The sequence below is a fragment of the Onychostoma macrolepis genome, chromosome 22 (assembly GCF_012432095.1).
Source record: "Onychostoma macrolepis isolate SWU-2019 chromosome 22, ASM1243209v1, whole genome shotgun sequence".
NCBI classification, from domain to species: Eukaryota; Metazoa; Chordata; class Actinopteri; order Cypriniformes; family Cyprinidae; genus Onychostoma; species Onychostoma macrolepis.
The window spans coordinates 19,724,118-19,751,340 of NC_081176.1; the positions used below are offsets into that span (position 1 = coordinate 19,724,118).

General features: G+C 36.2%; 1 protein-coding gene across 4 annotated transcripts in view; it reads left to right on the forward strand.

The window, feature by feature from the left end:
- Positions 1 to 27,057, forward strand: part of gatad2ab (GATA zinc finger domain containing 2Ab) — a 38,053-nt gene extending 10,996 nt beyond the window's left edge. For 2 of the 4 annotated variants that reach the window (XM_058760465.1, XM_058760468.1), the window contains exons 2-11: positions 6,183 to 6,441; positions 15,623 to 15,749; positions 15,862 to 15,990; positions 16,082 to 16,153; positions 17,368 to 17,487; positions 17,571 to 17,753; positions 22,007 to 22,268; positions 22,344 to 22,756; positions 22,833 to 23,052; positions 25,137 to 27,057. In XM_058760465.1, coding sequence (XP_058616448.1) covers positions 6,183 to 6,441; positions 15,623 to 15,749; positions 15,862 to 15,990; positions 16,082 to 16,153; positions 17,368 to 17,487; positions 17,571 to 17,753; positions 22,007 to 22,268; positions 22,344 to 22,756; positions 22,833 to 23,052; positions 25,137 to 25,270 — 1,919 coding nt within the window. In that variant the 3' untranslated portion in view covers positions 25,271 to 27,057. The remainder of the gene's footprint in view (positions 1 to 6,182; positions 6,442 to 15,622; positions 15,750 to 15,861; positions 15,991 to 16,081; positions 16,154 to 17,367; positions 17,488 to 17,570; positions 17,754 to 22,006; positions 22,269 to 22,343; positions 22,757 to 22,832; positions 23,053 to 25,136) is intronic. The other 2 variants (XM_058760467.1, XM_058760466.1) reach the window with 2 other exon arrangements.
- Positions 27,058 to 27,223: the final 166 nt, after the last annotated feature.

Genomic DNA, 27,223 nt, shown 5'->3' on the forward strand with positions numbered 1-27,223 from the left:
ATACATGCACACACATTTTTATACATTTATTTTTGTTTTCTTTTAAAATAAAAATATGAATTTAAATAAAAATATATTTTCTTTTTAATGTAGATTTTTTTTTAACATTATTTTAATTTTTTAACTATATATTTTATATTAAATATTTGTTTTTACATATGTGTTAATGAAAATAATATTTTCTTTCTAAAGAAAATATATTTTGGTTTATATATCACTTTACATTCATTACATTTGTAAAAAAAAAAAACAGTCCCATTTTTAAATGTAGAATTTTTTATTTAATATTCATTTTTACATTACATATTCCTGTTCAAAGAAAATTTCCAATATTATCTCAATTATGTGATTTATTTATGTGATTTATTATTATTAGACTGGAAACTTCAAACCATAAATTTATAAACAGTTTTTCTGGAAATGAATAGCATACATTGGCAAAACATTACTGATTGGTCAATCATTTGCAACCCATTCTTACTGATGCTATTACAATTCATTCTTGCCATTTCAACTCTTCAAATCTCATTTGTCGATCTGCTACATAATGTTACATAAGCAGAACTTGAAAATCAGATGTTCAAGTTTGCACTCGGTCAAGTGACCATCCCGTCTGTCCCGGGCCAGCGGGTCGTACTTATTGTTGAGCAGCTGAGTGTACCGATCCAGTTTGGGTTGTATTGCCACCATGCTGTGTTGTTGTACAGCTCTAGCGATGCCTCCTATTGTCTTGCTCGATCTGCGCCCTAAGGGCAGTCATTACATCAGACGACTCTTCTTCATCAGGCCCCGTGAGGATGGTCACCACACTCCCAGTTTGCCGCGGCGTGGCATGGCATGAACAGACATGTTTTTCACACAGCTGAGACAATCCAATACACCACATTGCGCTGTTAGTACTTTATCGCATGCAGACGTCACCGAGATTTGAGTATTTCCGCAGTGGAATTGTTAGTAAACAAACAAATGCGCGACCTCTATGTAGCATGTGGTTTAAATGACATCACAATCTCAATCTGATTAGCAAAACCCAAACACTGATGTAAATAATCCTCTGCAATATGTTTGTTGTTATTAAAATTTTAATCTTTTTGTTTTGCGTTACTCTCTGGTCCGTTTGAAGCTTCGAAATTGATATGAAAGTGCAGAAACGAGTTGATTCTTTTAAAAAGGGTTTGGGTTCATTGTATCAAACCCTGTTGTTGAGGCATGAGTGGTGCACAGATCTGATGCCATCCACTTCCCATGAGGCTTTGCAAGTCACGTGTCTTGCAGACAAGCATCCATTTCCTAACCAGAACAAGTGGCTTGTGTATGATTAAACTAGTCACTCGGTGTGAAAACATGGCGCGGGTCCTGTTCTCAGTATGACATTAGCTGGTGATGCAACGTTTCTTAGTTGGAGATGATTTGTGAAACTGAGTGTTAAATGTTCAATGTTGTTTATTATCAATTAAGTACAGCAAAGACTCCTTTAAGCTAATGATTTTCTGGCCGATGGGCATGTGATTGTGCAATAGACTGGGCTGACTGCATTTCTAACCGTCAGTATACATTGACAGGTTTGGTGACCTACTTTCAAAAGCCTTGTCCAGTCAGTGTTCCTTTACATTGACAATTATATCTGACCCCACCAAAAGATGTCCAGTAGTTGATGGAAACATTAGAATTGTTAAGCCAACTATTTAGATAACATAATTTAGATGTGATTCAAGGGGTGGGGGGTGCGGGTGATGAATCGTGACAGGGATTTGATTCAAATGCTAACTGTGAATGATTCAGTTTGATTCGACTAAAGGGACATAAAAATAAAAATTCTGTCATAATTTACTCAGTCCTAAGAGTTTTTATAAAGCTGAATGAGTTTTTTCTTCTGTTGGACACGAACAATATTTTCAAGAACGTTGACTTTCATAGTATTTATTTATTTATTTTTTCCATTTGGGTGAACTATCCCTCTAAGGTTGTTCCATTTGATTCAGTATTTTTTTAAATGCATTAATAGGATACTTTCACTAGTGTATCTTTAAAACTACTTTCTGACTGTTTATTCAACCAAAAAGCAGTTACTTCAAAAATCAGTATGTCAATGATAAAATGTAGTTTCGTGCTCAAGAAAAATTCTTATTATCATCAATGTTATAAACAGTTGTTCTGCTGAATATTTTTGTGGAAACCTTGATACCTTTTTTATTTATTTATTTATTTTCAGGATTCTGATGATCAGACAGTTCAAAAGAACAGCATTTATTTAAAAGAGAAATCTTTTGTAACCGAAATGTCTTGACTGTCACTTTTGATCAATTTAATGTATCCGAGCTGAACAAAACTATCAGTTGTCATAAATATTTTTTGCACACCAAGCCACCAATTAAACAATGATATAAAAACAGTTGCTTGGAGAAAATACTGGTGACTTTTTTTTAGTGCAATGAAAACGTTTTATTTAAGTTGTGGCCGTGTGATGAGCTATTGCAGTAGTTTTGAGTAAGTTTCAATCGAGAACACCATGGTGTCGTGAGTAAATGTCAATTACTTGTGTGATAGTCATTTTACTACAGGTTTATTATTTAATTTTAGATTATTCAATAATTATTTGATTAATGGCCAGTGCAAACAATTGATAATTAAATAGTCATTTAAAGTTGATACATCAAGAAAAATTAGTGTTTTGTTACACTGAAAAATAGTTGGTGTTTGATTTACTTTGATTTACTTGTGAATTTCACAAATGGTTAGAAAAAAATAACATTGAATAAAACAGAAAATTTTGAAGCAGAAATACCATTCTCTTGCTAAACGCATTCCAATAATCTTTGTTTTATTTACAACTTTGAAAAACGTAGATTGGATAATCTTCAGAATCTGTGGTTTCTAGATTTGAAAAAGCCTTAAAGGGTTACTCCACCCCAAAATGAAAATTTTGTCATTAATCACTTACCCCCATGTCGTTCCAAATCTGTAAAAGCTTAGTTCGTCTTCGGAACACAATTTAAGATATTTTTGATGAAAACCAGGAGGTTTGTGACTGTCCCATTGACTGCCAAGCAATTAACACTGTCACGGATACGCTATTTTCGTTCAAATAAAAGCATAAACAAACGTAGATGTATCCATATGCTGTGTACAGTTTGCGTCCAGCAGATATTCTCCAAAATGGCGCTACGCTGACACAGAGGAAACGAATAAAGTGTTTTTTTTCTCTCGTTTTTTTCGTAATGCCGAGTTCACACTGCACGATTTTCAAACTCGTCGGATCGCTGTTGTTTTCACACTGCGTGACTATCTGGGGTAGCATTCAGTCGCTGCTGTGTTCACATTGCACGATGGATCAGCGACAGGGGCTTTCACATTGCATGATTTCACAATAGGAAGAATCTCCGACAACTCTGTCTGATCCGCAAACTACGTATCGCAACAAAACACACGCAAAAAGTGATAAGGAAATAACACGAGAACCCGTGTGCGTCAGACCGGAGTTCTCGAGCAAGACTGGAAGTATTAAAAAAATAAATAAATAGCCTGCAAATTGTCTGTGTGCAAATTTCCAGCTACAAAAAGAAAAACAGATTATGCAGGAGGGAGATGCAGAGAACAGGGATTGTGTGTTCTGCAAAGAGAGGTAAATAATAATTTTGCAGTAACTGTTGATGTTGCGTCTGGTCAAGCAAATGTTTGTGCTTGTTTCTGTATGATATAATTGTATACACTATTTAAAATACTGATATTCTGGTCTATAACTCCTCCCCAAACTTCCCTCTGCCCTGTATCTTGGTCTCTCATTGGCTGAAGGTCATCGCCGATGTAGTTTTCAGTCAGAACTCATTGCACACAGCAGGATTGTGAATCGCCGACAGCTCCAGATATTTAGCATGCCAAATATTTGCGGGCATCGGCGACGCATCAGCGATTCTCTCAGATCTTGTCTTTTGATAATTCACACTGCTCGATTGTCACTCGCATGAACAAGCACCGATTTGCCTCCGATTTCTGCCATTTGTCGGCAATTTATCATAACCTGTCGGCAAGTGAAAAATCGGGCTAAAATTGTGCAGTGTGAACTTGGCATAAGTGATTAATGACAACTTTCATTTTGGGGTGGAGTAACCCTTTAAAGTCATAATTTCCATGATTTTTTAAAATGATGAATGTTTCTATTGTGAAATATTTAATTGCCTATAAGTTGTGAGTTCAATCTCTAAAAACCCTTATCTGAGAATCACAAACTAAAAGGAAAGTGGATCAAACAGTGAATCACATGACACTGAAACTTTCTCTTCAGAATCCAGGTTCTCAAATTCTGCATTTTGCGTAAGCTTGTTTGGATCTGCATGATCATACGCTACTATTATCTAGTCATTTGGTTTATTGACTACCTTTTATTGTCGAGACCGCTGTGGCGGTTGTTATTTTGCGAGTAACAAAGGGGCGGACACTTCCTCCTCATCTCTGAAAGACTTGTGTTTTGGAATGCGTGTGGCCCTTCCCCCCACTGGCAAAACTCCTGCGTCTGTGTGGCCGCATTCGCTGCCAGTCAGTCTCTCAAGGGGTTAAAAACCTGCTTCAGTCTCTCGGCTGCGTCCACCGACCGGTTCAAACTGGTTTTCAGGGGAAACGCTTTATGTGTCCCATGGAATCTTGGGAAGGGTCATGTGGAGCCCCAGTGATGTCATGGCAGATGAGAGCAGGCCTGGGTGTTGAGTCAGCTGTCTTGCTATCAGATGGCTGATATCATATGTAAGACAGGTAGGTCGGCACGTCTCGTATGTGCCTTGATGTATCCAAATGATGGATCTGCTTCCTGTAAGTGGCTGTTGGGGTTTGCATGCATGTTTTAAAGCTCACAGCCAGGCACAGTTCAGGCTTCTTGATTGTCTTTCCTGTTTGTGAGCTTTGCTTCTGTGGATTGTCTTTTAAGAAATGCCAGTATGTGGCTTTAAAAATCTGTCTTTCCTGTACAGGTGCATTCATCGTATACCTGTAGTTCTCAACCAGTGGGTCGTGACCCAAAAAAGGGGCACAAATCTGTTCAGAAATGATTAACGTGAAAAACCATGTCAAATGCGAGTAGGCTAATTGTTTAGAGTTTTATAAGGGAGGAGATCTTTTGTCGTGTTGTCGCCGTAACACACTCTACATTATAGGCTAGGCCTATTGGTGCAAATTCATCTTTGGACTGATAGCGTGGCATGCCCTCATCCTCAAAAACTATAAAGAGAACTACACAACGGGAAAGAAAGTACAATCCAGGCTACTTTGAATATGGGCTCGATGAGATAAACATGGTTTGTGGCATCTGCAATGATTTGTGTGTTGAATTAGACATTTAGAAATTAAACGCTCAAACCATAAAGGGAAGTCTCGAGTTGTTCAAAAGAAGCGATGGCAGCACATCACAACAAATCATGATTAAGTTATATTTTAGTATTAGTATTTTATTTTACAATAATTATTTTAGTATTTATTAATTTTTCTACTTATTTAATGTTTTGCTTTGGTTTTTTTAACAGTAATAATTTTTATATTTATTTATTTATTTACTTATTTAACCATTATTTAATTATTTATTATCTTGCTTAATAAATTCACTGTGTAATAATAATAATAATCATAATCATAATAATAATAATTATTATTATTTATTTATTATTAAATTTTTACTGGTGCAATAAATAGTTTTGACATTGTTTTGGGTTGCCACTTGATGTCCAAAGTAAAATCTGGGTCCTTGATTATTATATAATGTTGTATTGGTGATGGATCAATATAGCTGACAATTTTTAGACAATTTGTTATTACTGGCTTCAGATGATCCTGTGTGAACGCCACCTAAAACAAACCTGTTCAGGATCTCTACCTCGAATTATTTCCAAAGTCTATCACTTAAGGCAAATGAAACTATATATGAGAAATATCATACAAATAGATATGGCTGTATATCAACACAAAAACAGTATTATTTTTAAAATTATAGTGGATTTGGATGTCCGCCATGACACTCGCTGTGAGAAATGGGCTACTGCAAGTGGAGTGATGCAAACAGTGAAACAGCTGGAGTTCTGTTATCACTAGAATATCGCACCGCTGGAAAAAGCTCTCAGCCAATCAGATTCGAGAACCAGAAAGAACTTGTATATGGCTATCTGCCTGAATATGCCTGACCCAGTGATATTGTTTTACAGGTGAGAAGATGTCAGAAGACGCAGTGCGTCAGACGCGTAGTCAAAAGCGGGCGTTGGAGCGAGATGCCCCTGCTTCGGAGGCCGACTTGAAGAGGGTCAAGCTGGAGAAAGGAGAGCTTGGAGCTGTAGATGGACTGAAGACCAAAAGCGAACAGGCCAACAAGGTGGCTAACATCCTGCGGGCCGGGGAGGTGAAGGCCACCATCAAGGTAGAGGTGCAGACCACCGACGAACCTGTGGACATGAGCACATCTAAGAGGTAGGTCACAGGCTGAACATAAACGCGCATTTATTTATTTTTCTTCCTAAGCCTCCTTTTAAATGAAATAACTCAATTGTTTATCTTTGGTAGTAGTGACCTGTGAACTGGAGAATTAGCGTGATCTTGGTCCTGCCGGTTCACTTTTATGTTTGTGTTGAGGGCACTTAACCTCACCTTGCTCCGCTGAGACTTTGTGCTCGTAGCTCTGAATAGAAAACATCTGCTAAATGCAAAGTCAACAAGGTATCAAGTAGATGCAAAGGAGAAGCGCCTGAGCTCGCTGTGGTGGTGCTTTTGCTTTGCTGGTTTTAAAAACTTGAGGCCACGATTAATTACCATGTGTACGATTCAAGTTTAGCTTTTAAATACCTGAAAAAGAAAACAATTAAAAAGTATTAAATCAGAAACCATGCAGGAACCAACTTTCAGATGAAGTTTAGTGATGCACAGATAAAAGATGAAGTGTATGAGAGATGTTTGCATTCACAAAAATCTACATTTTAAAAAATGTAACAGTAGCGTTTAATTCAATAAAATGAATTCATTAAATACCATGAACTAAAAACTTTGGCACCATCTATTAATCTAGATTAATCATAAACATACAGACCCGTCCAAAAGTTTACTTTTTTTTTGTGTGTGTGTGAAAAATCTACAATCACCAAGGCTGCATATTTGATCAAAAATACAGTAAGAACAGTGCTATTGTGGAAAAATTACTGCAATTTTAAATAACACTTTTGATTTAGATATATTTTATATTTTTCAGCATTATTACTCCAGTCTTTAGTGTCACATGATCCTTCAGAAATCATTCTAATATACTGATTTGCATATCAGTGTAATGCATACATAATGGATAGCATATACATACAGTGGCGCCTGCAGGTGTACAGCTGTACGCACTGTGCGTACCATGAGCGCTCCGACTATCCTGAGATTTGCCCCGCAAACATTTCAGCAGTAAATTATAGGCCCGTTTCTCCCGTATTTCTGTCGACTGAACCAGCCATGCCATTAATAAGGAATGTATCAGTCTTTTGCATGCCAAAGTCAATTTCTGCTTATAAACATTGCGTCAAATAGAAAGAGAAAATCGTGCTACACGCACTTTCATGAGATCGGGTTAGACTACAACAATTAATTTGTAGCCTATTTTACAAATGGGAATACAACGAATTCATGACAATGTTTTACATTCAAGCTACCCGTAAAAGTGAAAAGTTCTTTAAAATCATCTGGAATGCAATAAAGTAATTTTTAAAGCTGTTTTGCTGCATGGATTAAAAATAGGCTAATAAATAATTCACATATCAGACAAAATTGCATTGCAGAAAATCCTTTAAATTTTAAGGAAATTCTAAGGAATTCAGAGCAGAGCAACATAAAAATCTGAAAAAAAATATAATCGGGCCTGTTTTAGGCTTTTCCTTATTTTTATATTTTAGAAGGTGATGAAAAATGACTCGCCATCTCCTCATTGGACTTGCCTTTAGAGAGAAATGCATCTTTACGGATTAGAATGAAAGGGTTTTTGTTTTCGATTTGAATTATTTCGTTTTAAAGTAGTAATTTAAAGCATTCTATAGATATATTTATCATTTGTGACTCAATTCGTTGAGTTTCGGTTCATCACTGTGAAGCGCTCCTGTTCAAGACGAGACGGCAAGCGCATCCTCTGATTTCCTATTTATTTTAATAAAAGCACAACGTTTTGTTGATATTGTGAATGCACACAAATAACAGTAGACCATTTACAGTTCCGAATGAAGCATTACTCTTACCTTTTATAAGCAAAAATTACGGCATATTTTAAGTTGTTTCCACTATCAAGAAAAAAACGCAAGTGACCGCTCTGGCGCCTCCATGTCCTGCAAAATGCGCTTCAGCTTCCACTCTTCACACAAACGATATTCACCAAGCGCACATTTATATAGTTGAAACATTTAAACTAACATTGTGATATGCTTGAACTGTTTATATCTATAGATTGTATTTTAAGCAAGTCGTGATGATTTGAGAAGGATAAATTGATCAGTGTCCGCCGGCCACTTGGTCGCTACTTAAAAAAAACAACAACAAAAAAAACCCTTACGTTTAACGAACAAAAAGTGCTCCAAACGTTTTTATAAATTGGCTTCATAAAAACGAAATTATCAATAATATTATCATAATGACACATGAACTTTTTTATTTTCTCTCCGTTCTCCACTATTGCCTCAATAGTAGTAGAAAAAATACAGAATTAGATGCTTTGCATATTTTTAATAAAACTTCCCATGGCATTTGTAGTTTGGTTGCTAAGGCCTGAGCTGTTCTTGGTGGTTTATTGTCAGGTTGCTTTGCAGTTACTGGGGTGTTCTGGGTGGTTGCTAGTCAAGTGATTCTTTAATTTTGATGATTCTTTTAAATTGATCTTGAAATACAAAAAAAATTTTCAAATGGTGGTTATTTACCTTGACACTTGGTCTCAGAATGGTTGGATGTTAAACTTATTGCATGATAAACTGAAGGCAGTTCCAATTTGTTTGTCAATACGTTAATGTAAAAGACAAACAGAAGTCATGATGAAACAGAGTGGAGCTCATGATAAAGAACAAAGGAGGTGGCCTGATGCCATGCGGGATGGGGGAGGGGCAGAAAGTTGAGTTGAAAGATGTCACACTCTACAAACACGACCGTCATACGCTCAACTTTTCCCAAAGACCACACTCAAATATGTGCTTGCTCAGCATGCCAGTCTCCCCTCGAGTGGCACTCTGCCCTGCTTGGAAAAAAAGAAGAAAGTCCAAAGTGTTTTCCGTCGCACCTGAACCCTGCCTGACTTTGCTAAACGAGGTCTATGTCACAAACTGGTTTGAGCCGGCCGTTGCCATAGTTTCCACACTGGCAGGAACAGTTAAAGAAAAGGGAGGGTGTGAGTCATGTGACCAGAGGGAAATTCTTGCATCATGTGATCTTGTTGGTGCTGGTTAATACACAGGAAGTGATATAAAGTCAATTCTGGTGAAGTTCTGGTTGTGCACATCATGAGAACCTGCGTTTAGCGGCTAGTGATTCCTGTAAACTTGGGCATGCTGTGTTTCAACGGATGCATTTAATTGGCCGGTTTGCTTTTAAGGAAATTCGAGTGCTGTCCAGGGATACGTGTTGTTGATTCCTGCCCATTTACTTGAAAGGGCCGTGCTTTCAGAAAATGTACCTCATTTCCTCATCTCATCTGCTGCTTGAAGAAAAGGATATCATACTTGTTGGAGAATTAATGATGCTTCCAAATGTGCCATTTTTTTTGTATACTTCTTGAGGCAATCAGAATTATAAACACTTGGTACAAAGGAGCTTCAACCATATCTGGGGACCAGAATAACTTGAAGTCTTGTGAATAAACTCTTTAGACCATAGCAAAACCGTAGCAATGCCCTAACAGCAACCACTTTGCAATGCATGAACAACTGTTTTTGAGCACCCTAGCATCATGTTAGCAAGTTAGTTATATGATTTTAGCATAGAGGTGGGGTGGGCGATATGAGCAAACTCTTACCACGATATGAGTGGTTTTATTTCACGGTAACGATATATATCACAATATAGTTATTTTTGCTTTAAATGAAGTCTTTATGATATAAAATATTTGATACCATAGAAACTTCATAATTCTTGTCACCAGTGTCAATATCACAAAAAACTAACAACTAGCCTAAATAAAGAAAATAAAAAAAACTGTAGCTCACTGAAGACAAGTAAACAGTCAGTGATTTAAATAAGAATAAGAACCTAATTACAAGCAAAAGGACAAAAAAAACTACAGTAGAACAAATATATATGAAATGCTACATACATTGTATAAATTAATATAATGCATAAAATCACTGTATATTCTTCACTGTGTAAATTAAGTAGTTATTTCTAAGTTGCAAAAGTGATTTAGTCAAGAGCAGTGAGAAATTTAACATGATTGACAGACAGCAGGAATATTAGACTGCTGTCACTTTAAGAGCTGCCGGATTCAATATACTGTTACACATGTTTTCTTTCTCAGCTGTTTGCTTTCACTTTTAAGACCTAAATTACTGTGTTTACAAGGATGCTTGCAAAGACGGGAATTTTGACACATACAAATTTGTGTATTTAACCGTTCAAGGCCTATAAAGCGGCAGAAATGACTCTGTTCAATACTCCTGCGCTCTATGAGCACTGTCTTCACGGTTCTCAGGCCCCATTTACACTAGTGCGTTTTTTTTAAAACGGCGTTTTAGAATGAAAATTATCCTCGTGTACACTGGCATTTCCGCTGCGTTTCAGAAACGATCTCAGTCTACACTACAGAACCAAAAACGCATGTCATGTGACCCTTCATGCAGGTACAACCATAGATATGTTTAGGTAGATCCCTATTATTTGGATGGCGGACGCCTCTGCGTGCTTGGAGCGGTCGAATGGGGAATCTATCCGTACATCTCTGTGTGTTCAACAATGAGCACGATGTTATTGTTTACACGGTCGTCAAGGATACGCAGACATCGTTTTCAAAAGTTTTCCGTTTACACTGAAACGTAACCCTGGAGTTTTAAAACTAAACGGGGTCTGCAGCTTTTTCCAAAAGTCTCCGTTTTCGACCTCGGAAAAACGCCAGAGTAGTGTAAACGAAAGGTGTAACCGTAGCAAAGGATGCATTTTAAAACAAAAACACACGGGGCCTCAGAAACAGTCTCTCAGAAACAGTGCGCACATAGCGAAATGAGTTCTCTTTCACTGCTGATTGCATTTCAATGGCGTAAAATAACCTGTTTTTAAACCGCAATGCATAAAAACCCGTGTGAACAATATGTTTTCGTGGTCACGTAGCACAGTGACGCCATGCGAGCGTGTAACCACGATAGAGACGATAGTCTAAAATCTCTACTGGTTAATCGTGTCTACTGGTATATCGCCCATCTCTACTTGGGTTTAAATAATAAATACTATTGATTTGGGAAAAAACTCTTTAGACTTAAACTAGTTTTACTTCTTGACGCAAGCTCGATTACAATTTTTAACTAAGTGGGTGATAAAACTTACAAAAAATTGTATTGTAAGAATTGTAAGCACTTTAGCCATTTCTATGGACCAGAGTGACTTTGGACAAAACTCTTTAGACTTGGACCATATTTATCTACTCAGAAACCACCTGGCAATGCCTTAACAACAACCTAGAACACCGTAGCAACACATTAACAACTATTTTGTTGACTTGCATTGTCAAACATGAATTGCATCGTCTTAAAAAATGTAGCTGCTACAGTTGCTCCCAAGAAACTAGTTTCACTATTGATATGTTATTGCGATTATTGAGTTTAGTATGTGACCCTTATCCTATAAGCAGCAAAAGGCCTCTAGCAGGTTTCCCAGTAGCCCTCTCTGACACTCCCCTCATGAACCCACCAGCGGCCGGAGTAGGAGCATGAAAGCGGGTGTCTGTCATTGTTGATATGCGAGCGACCCGTCTGCAGTGAAAGTTGAGGACTGAGTACACACAATAGCCTGGCCGCTAGCCATCCCATCCCCCTCCTCCTCCTCCTCCGTCCCTCAGGAGGGGCCGTAGACTCATCTGGGTACAGCACTACTGTCCTTAAGAGACGTCAACACGACACCGCTCTCATATTTCTCTTGTTAGGGTTGATTTGCATTTGGAGCCGCTTATGTATCCAATCTAAAAAATGTTGCGTTTTCTTGTTATGAGACCTTCTGATACTACTTGTGGCACTTCCTTGAAGAGCAACTCCTTCAAGTGTTTGAGTACAAAATGTGCAATCAGCGGTCTTAGGACGACCTCTAGTGGGCAGTGCAGAAAATGCAGGAGCAATGGGCCATCAGGCGATTTGACCTAAAAAATCTAAACCTTGCTTAATTGAACACTTTACCTCGATTAGGATTATTTCATGAATTTTTATTTTTTTTTTTTTGCCCTCATTAAAGGGCTGTAGTGTAAAAATACTCCACTATTAAATGTGGGATATTTTTTCTAATGAAAAAGTTTTATTTTTTGTGATTTTAAAAATAATTGAAGGAAATAAACTATTTATGGTTATTTGTTGAATATTTCGAAAAAAATCGAAATCAAAGCTTGCTCGAAATGAAGACGTCTTATGGAAAAAGTCACGTTTCAGTATTATTGTAAAAAACAAGTTTCCTAAAAAAGAAAAGAAAAGAGAACTCTCATATTACCATGTCAAAAGTAGAAAATAACCAGCATCTCTTGCAAACACAATGCATTTTAAATATTGTCATGCAAAAAGAAAATAACTTGTATTTCTTGTAAATTAATATTATTTTAAATAATGCAATGTGAAAAGTAGAAAATAATAACTTGCATCTCCTGTAAACAAATGTTTTAAATAATGAATGCAAATAGAACACTGCTGATTAAGAGAAAAAGCATGGCACCATCTCATTGATCTTGTCCTGTCACTCTATATATGCATTTACTCTAGGTTCTTTTACTGGCCGTTCACACAAAACACATCTTTGTGTCTAAAACCGCGAGATGCAGCGCAGAATGCCTACTCCGTTGTGTTATGTCAACCTGCTACTGTAAACAAAAGCTTGCAATGCTTGCCCCGCCTCTGGGGTCTTCTGATTGATCTACTGACATTGATGAGCGGCGCTGCGAATAAGTGTAAATTCTTCGTGCAAAAGACGCGAGCGCAACGGTCATACATGTCAGTATAGTGCCGCTGACGTGGTAGTATGTTTTTAAGGGAAAGTATTAATAGGATTAAAAAAACGAAATAACCGACATGGGAAAATTACGTCAGTTAGAGGATCTGAATTTCAGTTTTGATTTCTTTTCGATTAATCGTCCAGCCCTAGCTATTAGTATGTAGTATAAACTGCATGTTTTTTTTTTTAATAGAAGTATATACTATTATAAATGTTAAACATTAAGTTCTAAACATTTCAATCAGTACAGAACATTGTTGCATGTTTAAATCAGCATATTGATTATAATTCAATATATATATATATATATATATATATATATATGTATATGTTCTTTTATTTTTTTGTAATTTAATTCAAAAAGCAAACTTTCCTATATTCTAGATTCATTGCACGCAAACTGAAATATTTCAAGAGTTTTTTGTTTTAATTATGATTAATTCTGAAAAAAAATCAGTATCTCCAAAAATTTGAGTTTTCTCAGATCAATCAAAAAAAGATTTACAAAACAGAAATGTTCAAGATCTCCAAAGTAGGTTTAATTATGCACTCAATACTTGGTTGGGGCTCATTTTGCACGAATTACTGCTTCAATGCAGTGTGGCATGGAGGCGATCAGCCAGTGGCACTGCTGAGGCGTTATTGAAGCCAGGTTGCTTTGAATCTAGAATATAAGAAAGTTTGCTTATATATATATATATATATATATGTATATGTGTGTGTGTGTGTAAAATACGTATAGAACACGTCACCATTTTTCTCCGTAAATATATTTCTAAAGGTGCTGATGACATGAAATTTTCAACAGATGTCGGTAACAGTCCAAGTAATCCATACATACAAAAAAAAAACAATACAAATAAGTTCAGAAATTAAGTTCTGTGTAATAAAATGGAATGACCCAAGGAAAAAGTATTAAACACGCTTACTGAAATTGATTTAATACTTTGTACAAAAGTCTTTGTTGGTAATGACCGCTTCAAGACGTCTCCTGTATGGAGAAACTAGTCGTATGCATTGCTCAGGTGTGATTTTGGCCCATTCTTCCACACAAACAGTCTTCAAATCTTGAAGGTTCCATGGGCCTCTTCTACGAACTCTGGTCTTTAATTATTTCCATAGATTTTCTATTGGATTTAAGTCAGGTGATTGGCTGACCATTCTAGCAGCTTTACTTTCTTTCTCTGAAACCAATTGAGAGTTTCCTTGGCTGTGTGTTTGGGATCATTGTCTCGCTGAAATGTCCACCCTCATTTCATCTTCTTCATCCTGGTAGATGGCAGCAGATTTTTATCAAGAATGTCTCGTTACATTTTTCCATTAATATTTACTTCAACTATATAAATTTTGCCGGAGCTACACCATGATGTGCAGTGCCATTTAACCTCCAAACATGGTGTGTATTATGGCATCCAAAGAGTGCAATTAGTGTGTCATCTGACCAGACTATATTCTGCCAGTGTTTCATAGGCTTGTCTAAATGTTGTGCAGCAGACTTTAAACAAGCTTCAGCATGCTTTTTCTTCAGCAATAGAGCCTTGCGTGGAGAGCGATTACTTATTGTTTTCTTTGATACAATTATACATGCTAATTCCAGGTCTTTCTGAATCTCTCCACAAGTGATCCTTGCCTCTTGGACAACTCTTCTGATAACTCTTTTCACTCCTCTGTCAGAAATCTTGCAAGGAGGTCATTGCCGGTTTATGGTGAAATAATGTTCTTTCCACCTCCGGATTATGGCCCCAACAGTGCTCACTGGAACATTCAGAAATATAGAAATTCCTTCTGTAACCAATGCCATCAGTATGTTTTGCAACAATAACGTTGCGAAGGTCTTGAGAAAGCTCTTTGCTTTTACCCATCATGAAATGTTCCTTGTGTGACACATCATGAGACACCTTGTTATAGGCCATCAGTTGGGACTGAACCAACTAATATTAATTTCCACTGACAAGGAGCAGGATTGCTTTCTAATTACTGATAGATTTCAGCTGGTGTCTTTGATTTCTATGCCTTTCTTCATGTGTTCAGTACTTTTTCCCTGTGTCATTCCACTTTATTACACAGAACTTAATTTCTGAACTTATTTGTTTTGCTTTCTTTGTATGTATGGATTACTTGGATTGTTACCGACATCTGGTGAAAATTTCATGTCAACAGCACTGTTAGAAATATATTTACTGAGAAAAATGGTGACGCGTTCAATACTTATTTTACCCTATCATATTATTTTGTCATATCATATCGTATCGCTCACCCCTATGCTTCACATTTTGGTAATTTAGCAAATTACCTACCTATTTGGTTATCCAGGTATTTCACTCATACAGAAAAATTCCCATACTGTACACACTATATACTGCTGAAGTAATAGGAGTAATATGCAATTCTAAATATTCCAGCATTTAAAGAGACATTGTATCTTAATCATTGTGTTTTTAGCCATTGCTCATGTTTTCTTCTTCTATCTGTCTCTCAGTGACATAAAGAAAGAGCGACCTCCGACGCCAGATGATGTCATTGTTCTGTCGGACAATGAGCCCTCTAGTCCTTGTATGAATGGGGTCAGCTACAGTTTTAAGAAGACGGATACTGATATGCTAATGGTAATGCGACTTCTCAGGACATTATATCTACAGATCATTTGCACTTGATATAACAGTGCATCAGATCTCCTGTTCACTTACTAACATGACTGTTCTTGTCCGTCACGTGCAGAAAAGCAGCCCGGCTGAACGTGAGCGTATCATAAAACAGCTGCAGGAAGAACTGCGTCTTCAGGAGGCCAAACTCGTCCTGCTGAAGAAACTCAGACAGAGTCAGACCCAAAAAGATGTTGTGCAAAAGGTAAAAAAACGTAAAAGTCGGGTTGTCAGATGCAACAATAAAGATGCTTGAAGTTCAATGTGACCTGACACTGACCTCTTCTGTATTGCAGTCAACCAATTCTGTGGCTGCTCCACCTCCTCTCGTCAGGGGCAGCATCTCGTCCACTAAAGGACCCCTACAGGTCAGTGAAAATGTGTCAAACTATGCTAAACATTTCAAACAGTAGTACACTACAATGCACTTGACCTCATGATGGTGCATGTTTAAATCGGCATGTGTCCAGTAGTATGTCGTTATTAGAGATAATGAATAAAGAAACACTATGATTATTATTAAAATGATTCTAATAAAAAATGTAAAAAAAAAAATAAAAAATTGTTGTTGTTATTATGATAGATAGTTAGATAACGAAAATATTTTGCATTTTTAATCCAGTTTTGTGTGACAGCCTTTTGTTATATACTAATTTTAAAATTTTGTTATTATTATTATTAGATAAAATGTATAAAGATAATATTTTGTATCTTTAATCCAGTTTTGTTTAATAGATGTTGGAGTTATGAACTAATAAAAATTTAATTTATTATTATTATTATTAATAGTATTATTGGTACTTGTACTACTACTACTACGAGATTCTAAAGATAATATTTTGCATTTTTAATCCAGTCTTGTGTATAAAAAACAAACAAAAAAAAACACTTTGGAATTATGAATGAATGAAAACCAGAAATAATGAATGAATAACAATAATTATATTATTTTTTATTATTATTATTATTATTATTATTATTATTCGTCATAAAATGAGGTAACAAATGTTTTCTATTTTTAATCCGGTTTTGTGTAAAAACCTTTGGTATTATAAACACATAACTAATAATGAATAAAGAAATAAAAATATTTTATTATTATTATTATTATGCAGTTTTGTGTAAAAACAAAAAAAATTTGGTATTATAAACAAATAAAACAAATAATCAATGAAGAAATTTAAATTATTTATTTATTATTACTATTATTGTTATATAAAATAACAAAATTGTTAGCCATTTTAATCGAATTAAAAATGTTGTATAAAACCCTTTAGTAAAATATATTAGAAAATCATTTAGTATTACCTTTTTATTTTTTTATTATTATTACTACTACTACTGCTACTATGAGATAAAATAATAAAGAAAATAATTGACATTTTTAGTTTAGTTTTGTGTGAAAACCCTTGATTAGTATAATCAAATAAAAAATCTGAAATTAATAAAAAAAAAAAAACAATAATAATATTCAGTGTCAGTGCTGTTGAGTCTATTGCATGTTCCTGCAATGATCTCAACATGTTTCTAAAAGTTGAACTGTGAAGAGCAATTTATACTTAAATACTTGTTTTGTTTTCAGGTCTCCAACCGAAACTCAGGGACAGTCATTCCTCCTCCTCTGGTTCGAGGTGGAGCGCAGGTCTCCAAGCATGGCTCCCATAATACCGTAGTCATGCCAACCTTAGTCAGAGGCTCCCAGGTATGTACTACTTTGGCTTGATGACCCGTAAAAGAATTTTACTTTTATACAAATCGTTTTTCTCTGACGTTTGTGTGATATAGCCCATCACTGTGACCCCGCATCAGATTGCGACCCTACGGCAGCATCAACAACACTCGGGTTCTGGTCCTCCTCCTCTGGTGCTGGGCGCACGCTCCTCCGTACCCACCGTACAGGTGCAGGGCCAGAGGATCATTCAGCAGGGCCTGATCCGTGTAGCCAATGCAAACGTCCTGGTCTCACAGGTCACTGTCATTTACTTGTTATATACCATGTTCTTTTTTATATATATATATATATATATATATATATATATATATATATACATACACACAATGGTTATTGCAATATTAGTTGATGCAGTAAAAGTATTTATAATGCTGAGTGTTTAAAAATAATATTATAGTATTTAGAATATTTTATATTATACAGGGTTTTTTTAATGTATTTATGCAATTCAATCTACTATAACTTATCTTTAAAGTTATAAGTAAACAAATGCATATTAAAATACATTATTTTAATTTTTATAACTTGTTATACATGTCATATTATATTTATATTATTAAAAACTATTAACTACTATAAACAAGTTTTTAATACATTTTTGCCTTAGTTTTTAAATTGTGTTATTAATAATACTTAATATTTATACATAGTTATTCACTTTGATATTCCACTTATAACTTTTTTTTTTTAACCACTTTATTTTATATTATTAGTTGTGTAAGGTGTGAATCGGACGATCTTAAATTGTCAACACTGTTGCCATCATAACTATCGATTATTACAATTCTGTACTGCTTGACTCCTCAAAAACCATCATATGACACTATCCTTTCAACTCTTCATGGACAAGTGTTTGTCTCCTTTTATCACTAATTGGCCAACCCTGTTACCATCATAACTGTTGATCAAAAAAAAAAAGAACTATATTATTATATGCATATAGCATTGTCAGCATATATGTTTATAAAATTTATCTCATGCTTATTAACTAGGAACAGTAGCTGTATTATGCATATTTTATTATTATATAATTAATTTATATTAAATAGGTGTAGTATTTTTAGATGCAAGTGTATGACAATTTTTGTATGTATTTATAATATATTTATATTTAATATATTTATAGTAAGTAATACTACTATTTAGGGATGCAACGATACCATTTTTTCAGAACCAATCCGATACCGAAAATTCTGAGTATCTGCCGATACCGATCCAATCCGATACAGCGCAATTTATTTTTTTTAAATCAATGTAGAATTTCTATACTTCTGTGTTGACCTGATCGTCACTCTTTTGTGTTAAACACAATCTACTAAATATAGACAACTTCATTTTAATGAAAAATAACACATGAAAAAATATATAATCATAATCCATAACAGAAATACTATTATTATCTAGGTTAGTGGTTAATTCAGCAGCAAAAGATACTCTAGAAAAATCACGGGTGCATAATTTTATAAAATCTAGTGAAACATTTGAGTGAAATAAATGAATAAGTGTAGGACTAAATTTGGTAAAATGTTACACATTGCTCTTTGTATTGTTGTAAAATACATTCATGAAAAAACAAGTAAATACATTTAAAATAAATGTCTTTTAATTTTATAGTATATTTATTTATAAATGTATAGCGCAGTAATGAAGGCAGCAACATATGATAGATAGGACAGAACAAGAAAGACAATTAATAATCTTTCATTGCGCAAAAGTATTATAATACGAAAGGCTCCAATACAGAGTGACGCAAAGCGCTTATGTGCATCCCGTGCGCAGAATGATGCGCTTGAAGCAACATGGAGTCACCGCGCGCAAGCTGCGCAGCCCTCCAAGTCCGCATTGAAAAGTTCAAAGTACAAAGGGAAGAGATATTGATGCGTAGTGTATTAAATCTGTGCGTTAATTTATTAAGCCTTTTCTTTTAACAGTTTTAAACCTTAGTTACTGTGTGCTCTTGAAGAGAGTTTGACTGTTCTAACCGAACGCAACACGCAGTTTGATTGCTGAATGGAGGATGATAGACAGCCGCTGCGGATAGAAGAGTTTATGTGAACTTGAATTTAATGACTTGAATATTCATCTGTACCTCACATTGAACTATGGAACCGCTTCAGAACACTTGAAATATAGTGCACGAAAACTTTATGGTACTTTATAATGTTTTTATGCCTTTCGTGGGGCTCAACAACAACACAGAATAGTATACACACAATATCGGATTTGCATCAGTCTCGTCTGACCGATACCCGATCTGCAGAAAATGCCAGTATCGGAGCCGATACTGAGTATCGGTTCGATGCATCCCTACTACTATTGTGTTTAAGTAACTAGTTGTTGTTGCTATTTCATACTTAATATACATTTTTTATAATTAACATAAATATTGAATATAGTTTGCGAAGTAAGCAATAAACCGAAAGGTTTTATAAAATAAAAAATGCTTATAATATGAAAGATATATTGCATATTATTAAGGATTTATCGATTAACCGCAAGCCGATTGAAAATCGATTAAAATATGTGACGATTAACATCGGTTGAGATGCTAAACAAACCACGATTCAATTAGGGCTAGGAGTTTATATGAATGCATGTCTGAGGGGAACTTACTGTCTTTAGAAAAGTTTAGATGGTGTCCTAACTACACGCAACGCGACAAGATTCCAGGGACAAGCAATTTGGGTGTCCACACCAGACGCGACATCGCAACGCGACAGAATCAATCAAATATCACAGCCAATCAGAAGCGTGTGAGGGCGGGCTCTCTCTAGGAAGCGCACAGAAATTTTGCGTGTCACCATCACAGCTAGTTAGTACAAAAACTCTGATTAACATGGAAAATATACCTTTTAGCGCGTGTCGCGGCGTCGCGTGTAGTTAGGACACGGTGTAATGCATATTGAAGTTCATAAGTGCAGCACTGCTTTGTTTACAGCGGAAACCAAGGAAACGCTTAACCCTTTAAAACCTACGGGTAAAATAGGTCATTTTCACACATTTTGTTTATTTGACTGTAAAATTCTAACAGAATGTGCTATTTTCAAGTGCAAGGTGTCATTTTTTTTTCAGAAAACAAATGGCTTTCAAAAAAGTACCGTTTTTGACCATTAATCTTGTGTTTTGAGTTTGTAAACACAATTTAAATAGACAAATAAAAAAAACGGAATATTTTTTTTTTTTTTTTATTTAGAAAAAAAAGAGAAAAATCATGATCAAAATAATCCAACACTTCTTACTTCAAAATTCAACTATAATACATATATACAAGTATTTTTGGGACACTGGGTTGCACAGTTTTCATTCAGGAGGTTTTTTTGTTCATACACGCACACATTTACACATGCATGTACATGCATACACCCATTCATTTACATGCGCGGACTCATTATAGCGACGCACACACCACATGTGAAAAAGTCTCACTCAGCCTGCTCCCAAAGTCTCATCAAAAATCATCCTAATCGACTCTTATGCTGTTTACTCCTCCTTGACCATGTTTTTGTTCATTTTGTTTATTATTTGTTCATTTGTTTATGCAATCCAAAACTCCTTATCTCTCTATTCAAATTCTCCCTTCCCGCTCTCCCGGAAATCTGCCATCATTTGTTGACGGAGCGCAAGAAATTACCGTAATAAGCCATATATTGCCGAAAAGCTCATGTTGTCTGTTGTCAGGAGCAATTTGAATTATTTTGATAGTGCAAACGGTAGAAGAGTTATGGTAACATGAATACAGCTTGGTCTGATGTGTCGGCGCCGACACAGCCGGTTTAAAAGGGTTAAATCGCCACCTGTTGGCAGAGAGTGAATCTGCATCTCATTCAGCTCGTCTGCTGTTTTGGTTTCATGCAGATATATGTATAGTTTCACAAAACTGAAGTCAGACCATTCTGTTTTTGCTTCAAATTTGGAAATTATACAATCTAATTTAGATTTAAAAACTGCTCATGTTGCATGTATGCAGCATCTTTGTTTGGATCATGATTAAAATGCAGTGGTTGCCTCTAATTTTAAATGGAAAGAGCACAGACAAAGCCTTATTTTGTTTATATGAAGAGATTTATTTTATTTGTCACTTATTTATTTGATTTTGGGCTTGTTTTAAAATTAATTTAGTTTTGTTATTTACATTTACATTTATGTTTACATTGTTATTTAGCAGACGCTTTTATCCAAAGCGACTTACAAATGAGGACAATAGAAGCAATCAAAACCAACAAAAGAGCAATGATATGCAAGTGCTATATTGGTATATTATTATAATGTTATATTTCAGTTTCACAAAGAATCGTGCAGCATTTTGTACAAGTAATAAAAGGACATTTAATTTATAATTTGTCTTAAATTCTCATTTTGTAAAAAAAAAATTGTGAATCGAATCGTGAGTTGAGTGAATCGTTGCATCCCTTCATATTATCACATTTGTGTTTCTCTTACTGATAAATAGAAGCTGCTAGGAACTCACATGATGTTTTTCCTTGTCCAGGCCTCTTCCACTGGTTTGAAGAGCTCTCAGTCTGGTCTGGGCAGCAGTACCTCTGTCAGCGCCAATGAATCTCCTGCCAGCCGACAGGCCGCCGCCAAGCTTGCGTTACGGAAACAGCTGGAGAAAACCCTTCTTGACATACCGCCACCTAAACCTCCAGCACCAGAGCTCAATTTCCTGCCCTCGGCAGCTAATAATGAGTTCATCTACCTGGTGGGGCTGGAAATGGTGGTCCAGAACCTGCTAGATACACTGGCTAAAAGTGGGTATACCCTAATAGTACGTATTTACGAAATACTACACTTTACCATGCTAACGTTAATTGCTTTCTTTCCAGGTAAGCAGCCGCAGACAGAGTCTGCATCTACCCCGGCACCCAAGGAGCCCTTCACATGCTCCCAGTGCCAGACGGACTTCACCTCTCGCTGGAGGCAGGAGAAGAGCAATGGCTCCATCCTCTGTGAGCAGTGCATGAGCTCCAACCAGAAGAAGGCCCTGAAGGCTGAGCACACCAGCCGCCTGAAGGCTGCCTTCGTCAAAGCCCTGCAGCAGGAGCAAGAGATCGAGCAGCGCATCCTGCAGCAGGCCGCCTCGCCCGTCTCCAAGACCACCACCACCTCTTCTTCGCCGGTGATTAAATCCGATCACGTGCTGGTGTCGCCACAGTATAAGCAGATGAGCTCGTCGCTGACCCAGCAGACCAACAGAGGGACGTCGATCGGTCGATACCACACCACCACCATCAAGCAGGTAATGGACACTCCTGTCTTGGTTGCTTTTGTCCCAAACATGGTGTTTTCTGACTTTAGCATGTTTTTCTCCTCAGACTCCAGGCCAGCTGTCCCGTAGCGTACAGCAGGCAGTGAGTGCGGGCGCACGCGGGGTGAGCCACAGCTTCTCCACTTCCTCCCAGTTCCAGAACGCCGTCACAGCCGCCGCGCTGGTCAGCAGGCCAGGTAAGCATGTCGTGAGGGCAGGGGAAAAGGGCACCAGCAGCAGAAACCCCACCACCAATACCTGGAGGAAACAGAACAGCGGCACCGCAGGTAGATGATACCTACTTAACAAAAAAAAAAACAGTCTGCCCCTTTCCTGTCTCTTCTTTTCCTGTCTGTACTTGTTTTTTAGTGTATATTAAGCTGATTGACTTCAAAGGGCTAACATGCAAAATGAGGCAAAATGCTCCTGTTAACATGTGCAACACATTTTTCTAAACACATCAACAAAAATCATGTATAATTTATTTTTAAAAGTTAGTTGAGACGGAGTTTTGGCCTGTTCCAGCCTTGCGTTTTCCAGAAAATTGAGAAAAAAAAATGGTTTGTTTACTCTGTTTTTTTTTTTTTTTTTTTTTTAAACACAGGTTGTCAGAGATTTATTTATGAATGGAATAGTACACAAATTTAGTAATTTACATCCATTAAATGATAAATGACCTTGATTTAGGGAAGCACCAAACTTTCATCCGCCAAAAATGATATTCTTGATTTTTGGCTGAAACAGAAAAACAAACGAAAATATGAGCCGAAAATGTCGCGCCACATTGCCCAGCAGTGTTCAGCACGCAGGTTTCACTCTCCTTCTAGCAGCTCAACATTCCGCTCTATGAATGTACATTCTGCTCACGTTCCGCTCATGCTCACCGGAAAAGCAAAGTCCGCTCAAATAACGCACGCACTGACAGGAAATTTCTATGTAGTATACTTGTTCCTGTTTGCAATAGTGCTGTTGTTCTGTAACATGCTTTAGTACAGCTTTACTGGCAATGCTGGTAAAATGGAGCTACCCTCTCGTTCACTGATCTGCTCCATGCTCTGCTCACATGCTCTGATAATAATAGCTTGGTAACACTTTATTTGGTAGTCCACTTTAGACATTCTACTAACAGTAAGTAACTTTGCAGCTACATGCCAACTAGCAGTTATTAGAGTATTAGTAGACTGTCTGCTTAATACCTTCTAACACTTTATTTTGATGAGTCCACAACATACTGACTATTAGAAACTTTGCAAGTATATGTCAACTTATTCTACTAACCCTAAACCTACCCTACTGAGAGTTAGTAGACATGTAGTTGCAAATTAATGATAATTAGTTGACATGTAGTTACAAATTAATTATAGTTAGTAGAATGTCTAAAGTGGACTGTCAAAATAAAGTGTAACCAATAGCTTTTGTTATATCTGATTCTGTTGCATATAACTAAATAAAAATACTATATTGATATTTAATATTCATATATTTGTCTAAATTAGTTACTTTCAATAAACGTGTGGTTATTTTATTGGCTTATTAAAATTTAGATAAGTCTTACGAAATTACTTTCTATTATTTTAATAAATAATTATTACAAAGCACTTTCGGTTTTTGGCCCAGAATTTTCATTTTGGTGCATCCCATTTTAGGTACGTAAGAAATCCCACGCTTCATGAACAAATGAAAGCCTCTTTTCTTTTTATCACTAATTTATCAACCCTGTTACCATCATAACTAATTAAATTTCTATACTATTAATCAAAGTCAATTAACCAAAAACTGTTATGTCATCTTTTCAACTCTTCATGGACAATTAAATATATCCACTTTTTTAAAATCACTTTTTCTTACATTCTTGGATGTGTAAGAAGTGAACAATCCTAAATGGTCAACCCTGTTACCATTATAAATTTATCAAAATTTGTTAGCATTCTATTATTTAAAACAGTCAAATTACATAATCCTTTCTACTTTTCAAAGATAAGTAAATATTTCTTTTCTGTAATAAAAGATATTTACTTTCATTATTAGGCATGTCGGAAGCAGAAAATCTTAATCTTCAACCCTGTTGCCATGATTTTGTCATAGTAAACAACAGATTTTTTTAATGGGTATTTGGGAAAAAAATATCAGCCTTATTTATTTATTTTCTAAAAAAAACACCTTGTTAGTGTCGTGACCATTGCCATAAGGCTAGTAATTGTTGGTGAAATATCAAACTCTCAATCCTGTTACCCTGTCAAGCCCTGTTACTTTAAAGTCACAGTCAAGTTAGCTTGAAATGTAGGGTAGGCTATTAACACTTCAGATCTTTTATAAATGTACTTGATCATTCTTTCAAAATCGGTAACCACTTTACATTCTCCCCCGACAGGTGTCACCATGGCTTATGTCAACCCCAGTCTGTCTGTGCACAGGACAACATCTCCAGTGGACCGTCAGCGAGAGTACCTCTTGGACATGATCCCTTCCCGCTCCATTTCCCAAACGGCAAACACATGGAAATAATGTCCTGATTAAATCACTTGCAAATTTCTCTGAATTATAATAATCCTGTCTTTTTGGACATTCGGTCGGTTATCAGTATCAGACAACCAGCCATTAAGCAATAATAAAAATAAAAAATTATTATATTTTCTCTCTATTTCTCTGTTCTGAGACCCTTAGTTGTACAGTCTAAGGTAAGACCCCATAGGCCAACAAGCGTCCTAGAGGAGAACTGTACCGGGATCAGTGATCAAGGAGACCAAGGACCTTTTCTACAGGCCTTTGTATCGATCTACTGAATCCCTCCATTACCCAATGGGCTTTAGTGATCTAATACACATCACCCACAACACCCAATTCACGGCCCTCCAGGAGGAGTAATTGCTCCATTATGTAAAACTAAACCCTCTGTATGACGTTTCCAGAGGCTCATGGACACTTTTTCCCACAGGAATTGGAGGACACAGGACCGTTGAGTTCTTGCGTGATGCCAGGGATTGTTTTACGACCTTTTTGTGGACCATCTACACAGCTTCAGCTATGTTTTCCGACCCACAGCGTCTCTTGAACAGATTTGGGAGTGTATGTTTGTGTATTTGATGTCAGTACATTGCTTTTTTTTGTTTTTTAGCTTCACTGTGGACTCATTCCACCCTTTTCAAAATGGCCTTTTTTTAAAAGGCTAGAAGTTTAAGGAATTGTTATACTGTTGAGGTGGTTATACATCTGCTGGTGTAGTGTGTATTTTTGAATACTTTGGGTTGTTTCTTTTTTTCTTTGTAAGCTTATAAAAGACATTTATCCAAGAATTGTGCATCAGGGATGGTTACAGAGATGGACGTAACTAACAAAAAGCAGCAGCCGCAACAGGACTACTACTACACCTTCATGTTTGAACGATTTGTTTATCATATGAGCCTGACGGTAGCTTTTTATTATTTTTTTTTATTTTTGTTTTTAATTTTTAAATTTTTTTTTGCAGAAACAATTGATATGTTACGCTTTTAGTTACCGTTGTGATGTGCTCCCCCATAGGTTTTCTTGTAACAGCATCTAGGTAATATTTGGATGTTGAATTATTTATAAATGTCACTTTAGATGAAGGATATCCCATTAGCTCCTTCCCAAATAGTTCCAAAGCCTTGTGAATTTAAGATTGGACTGTATTTAGGATGTATAAATGCAAATTTTTTGTCTAATGCGCAGTTCATTCATGTCCTGTCTACCATTTTAGATCCTGTTGAAAGTCGTGCCGCTTAAGTCACGGCTTAATCTTTCCTTAAAGGAAATGTTTGGGTTGAAAGCATTACTGCTTATTGAATGTAGCACACAATCTTAGCTAAATGGAGTCCTACCTGTTAGGTGGTGGTCATGTTATTTTTACCATCTCTTATTTTCCTTTCATCTGATATGATTTGCTAGCAATACGCTTGGTATTTTAGCTAAACAGTTATTATGTTATATACGACAGCTCGGGTCCTTTGTCATCGCAGTCCATGAACACGTCGAGTCAGTTCTGCTTCAGTCGATTTGTTTTCCCTTTTCTTGAGATGATCCGTTCAGTGATCTCGAATGCCTGTGGAGCGTTTCGGACACAGAAGCCCCCTGTTTCTGACTGCTGTTCTAACTACTGCCTGCTGCTGACAACTAACACCATTCCATTTCCCCCTGAGATGCTGCCGTTGTTTATTGTGGAGCATCTCTTTTAAGAATTGTAAAAAAATAAAACAAAAAAAAACGTTTTTTTTTTTTTCATCTGTTTCTGCTCTATCAGTTAATAATTATAATAAAAACTAATTTTAACCTGTTTCTTCTGGTGTTTGGGTGTATTTTGAGTGTGAATGATCTAATTTGAATAAACTTAATAAACTTTCGAGTGTTTGATGGAGTGTGAAATGGCCTTTGGTCAGGGTGGACAAAATGTTAATTTGATATGAATGAAAATGAGGATGTGAGGGATGTAGAAATAAGTTT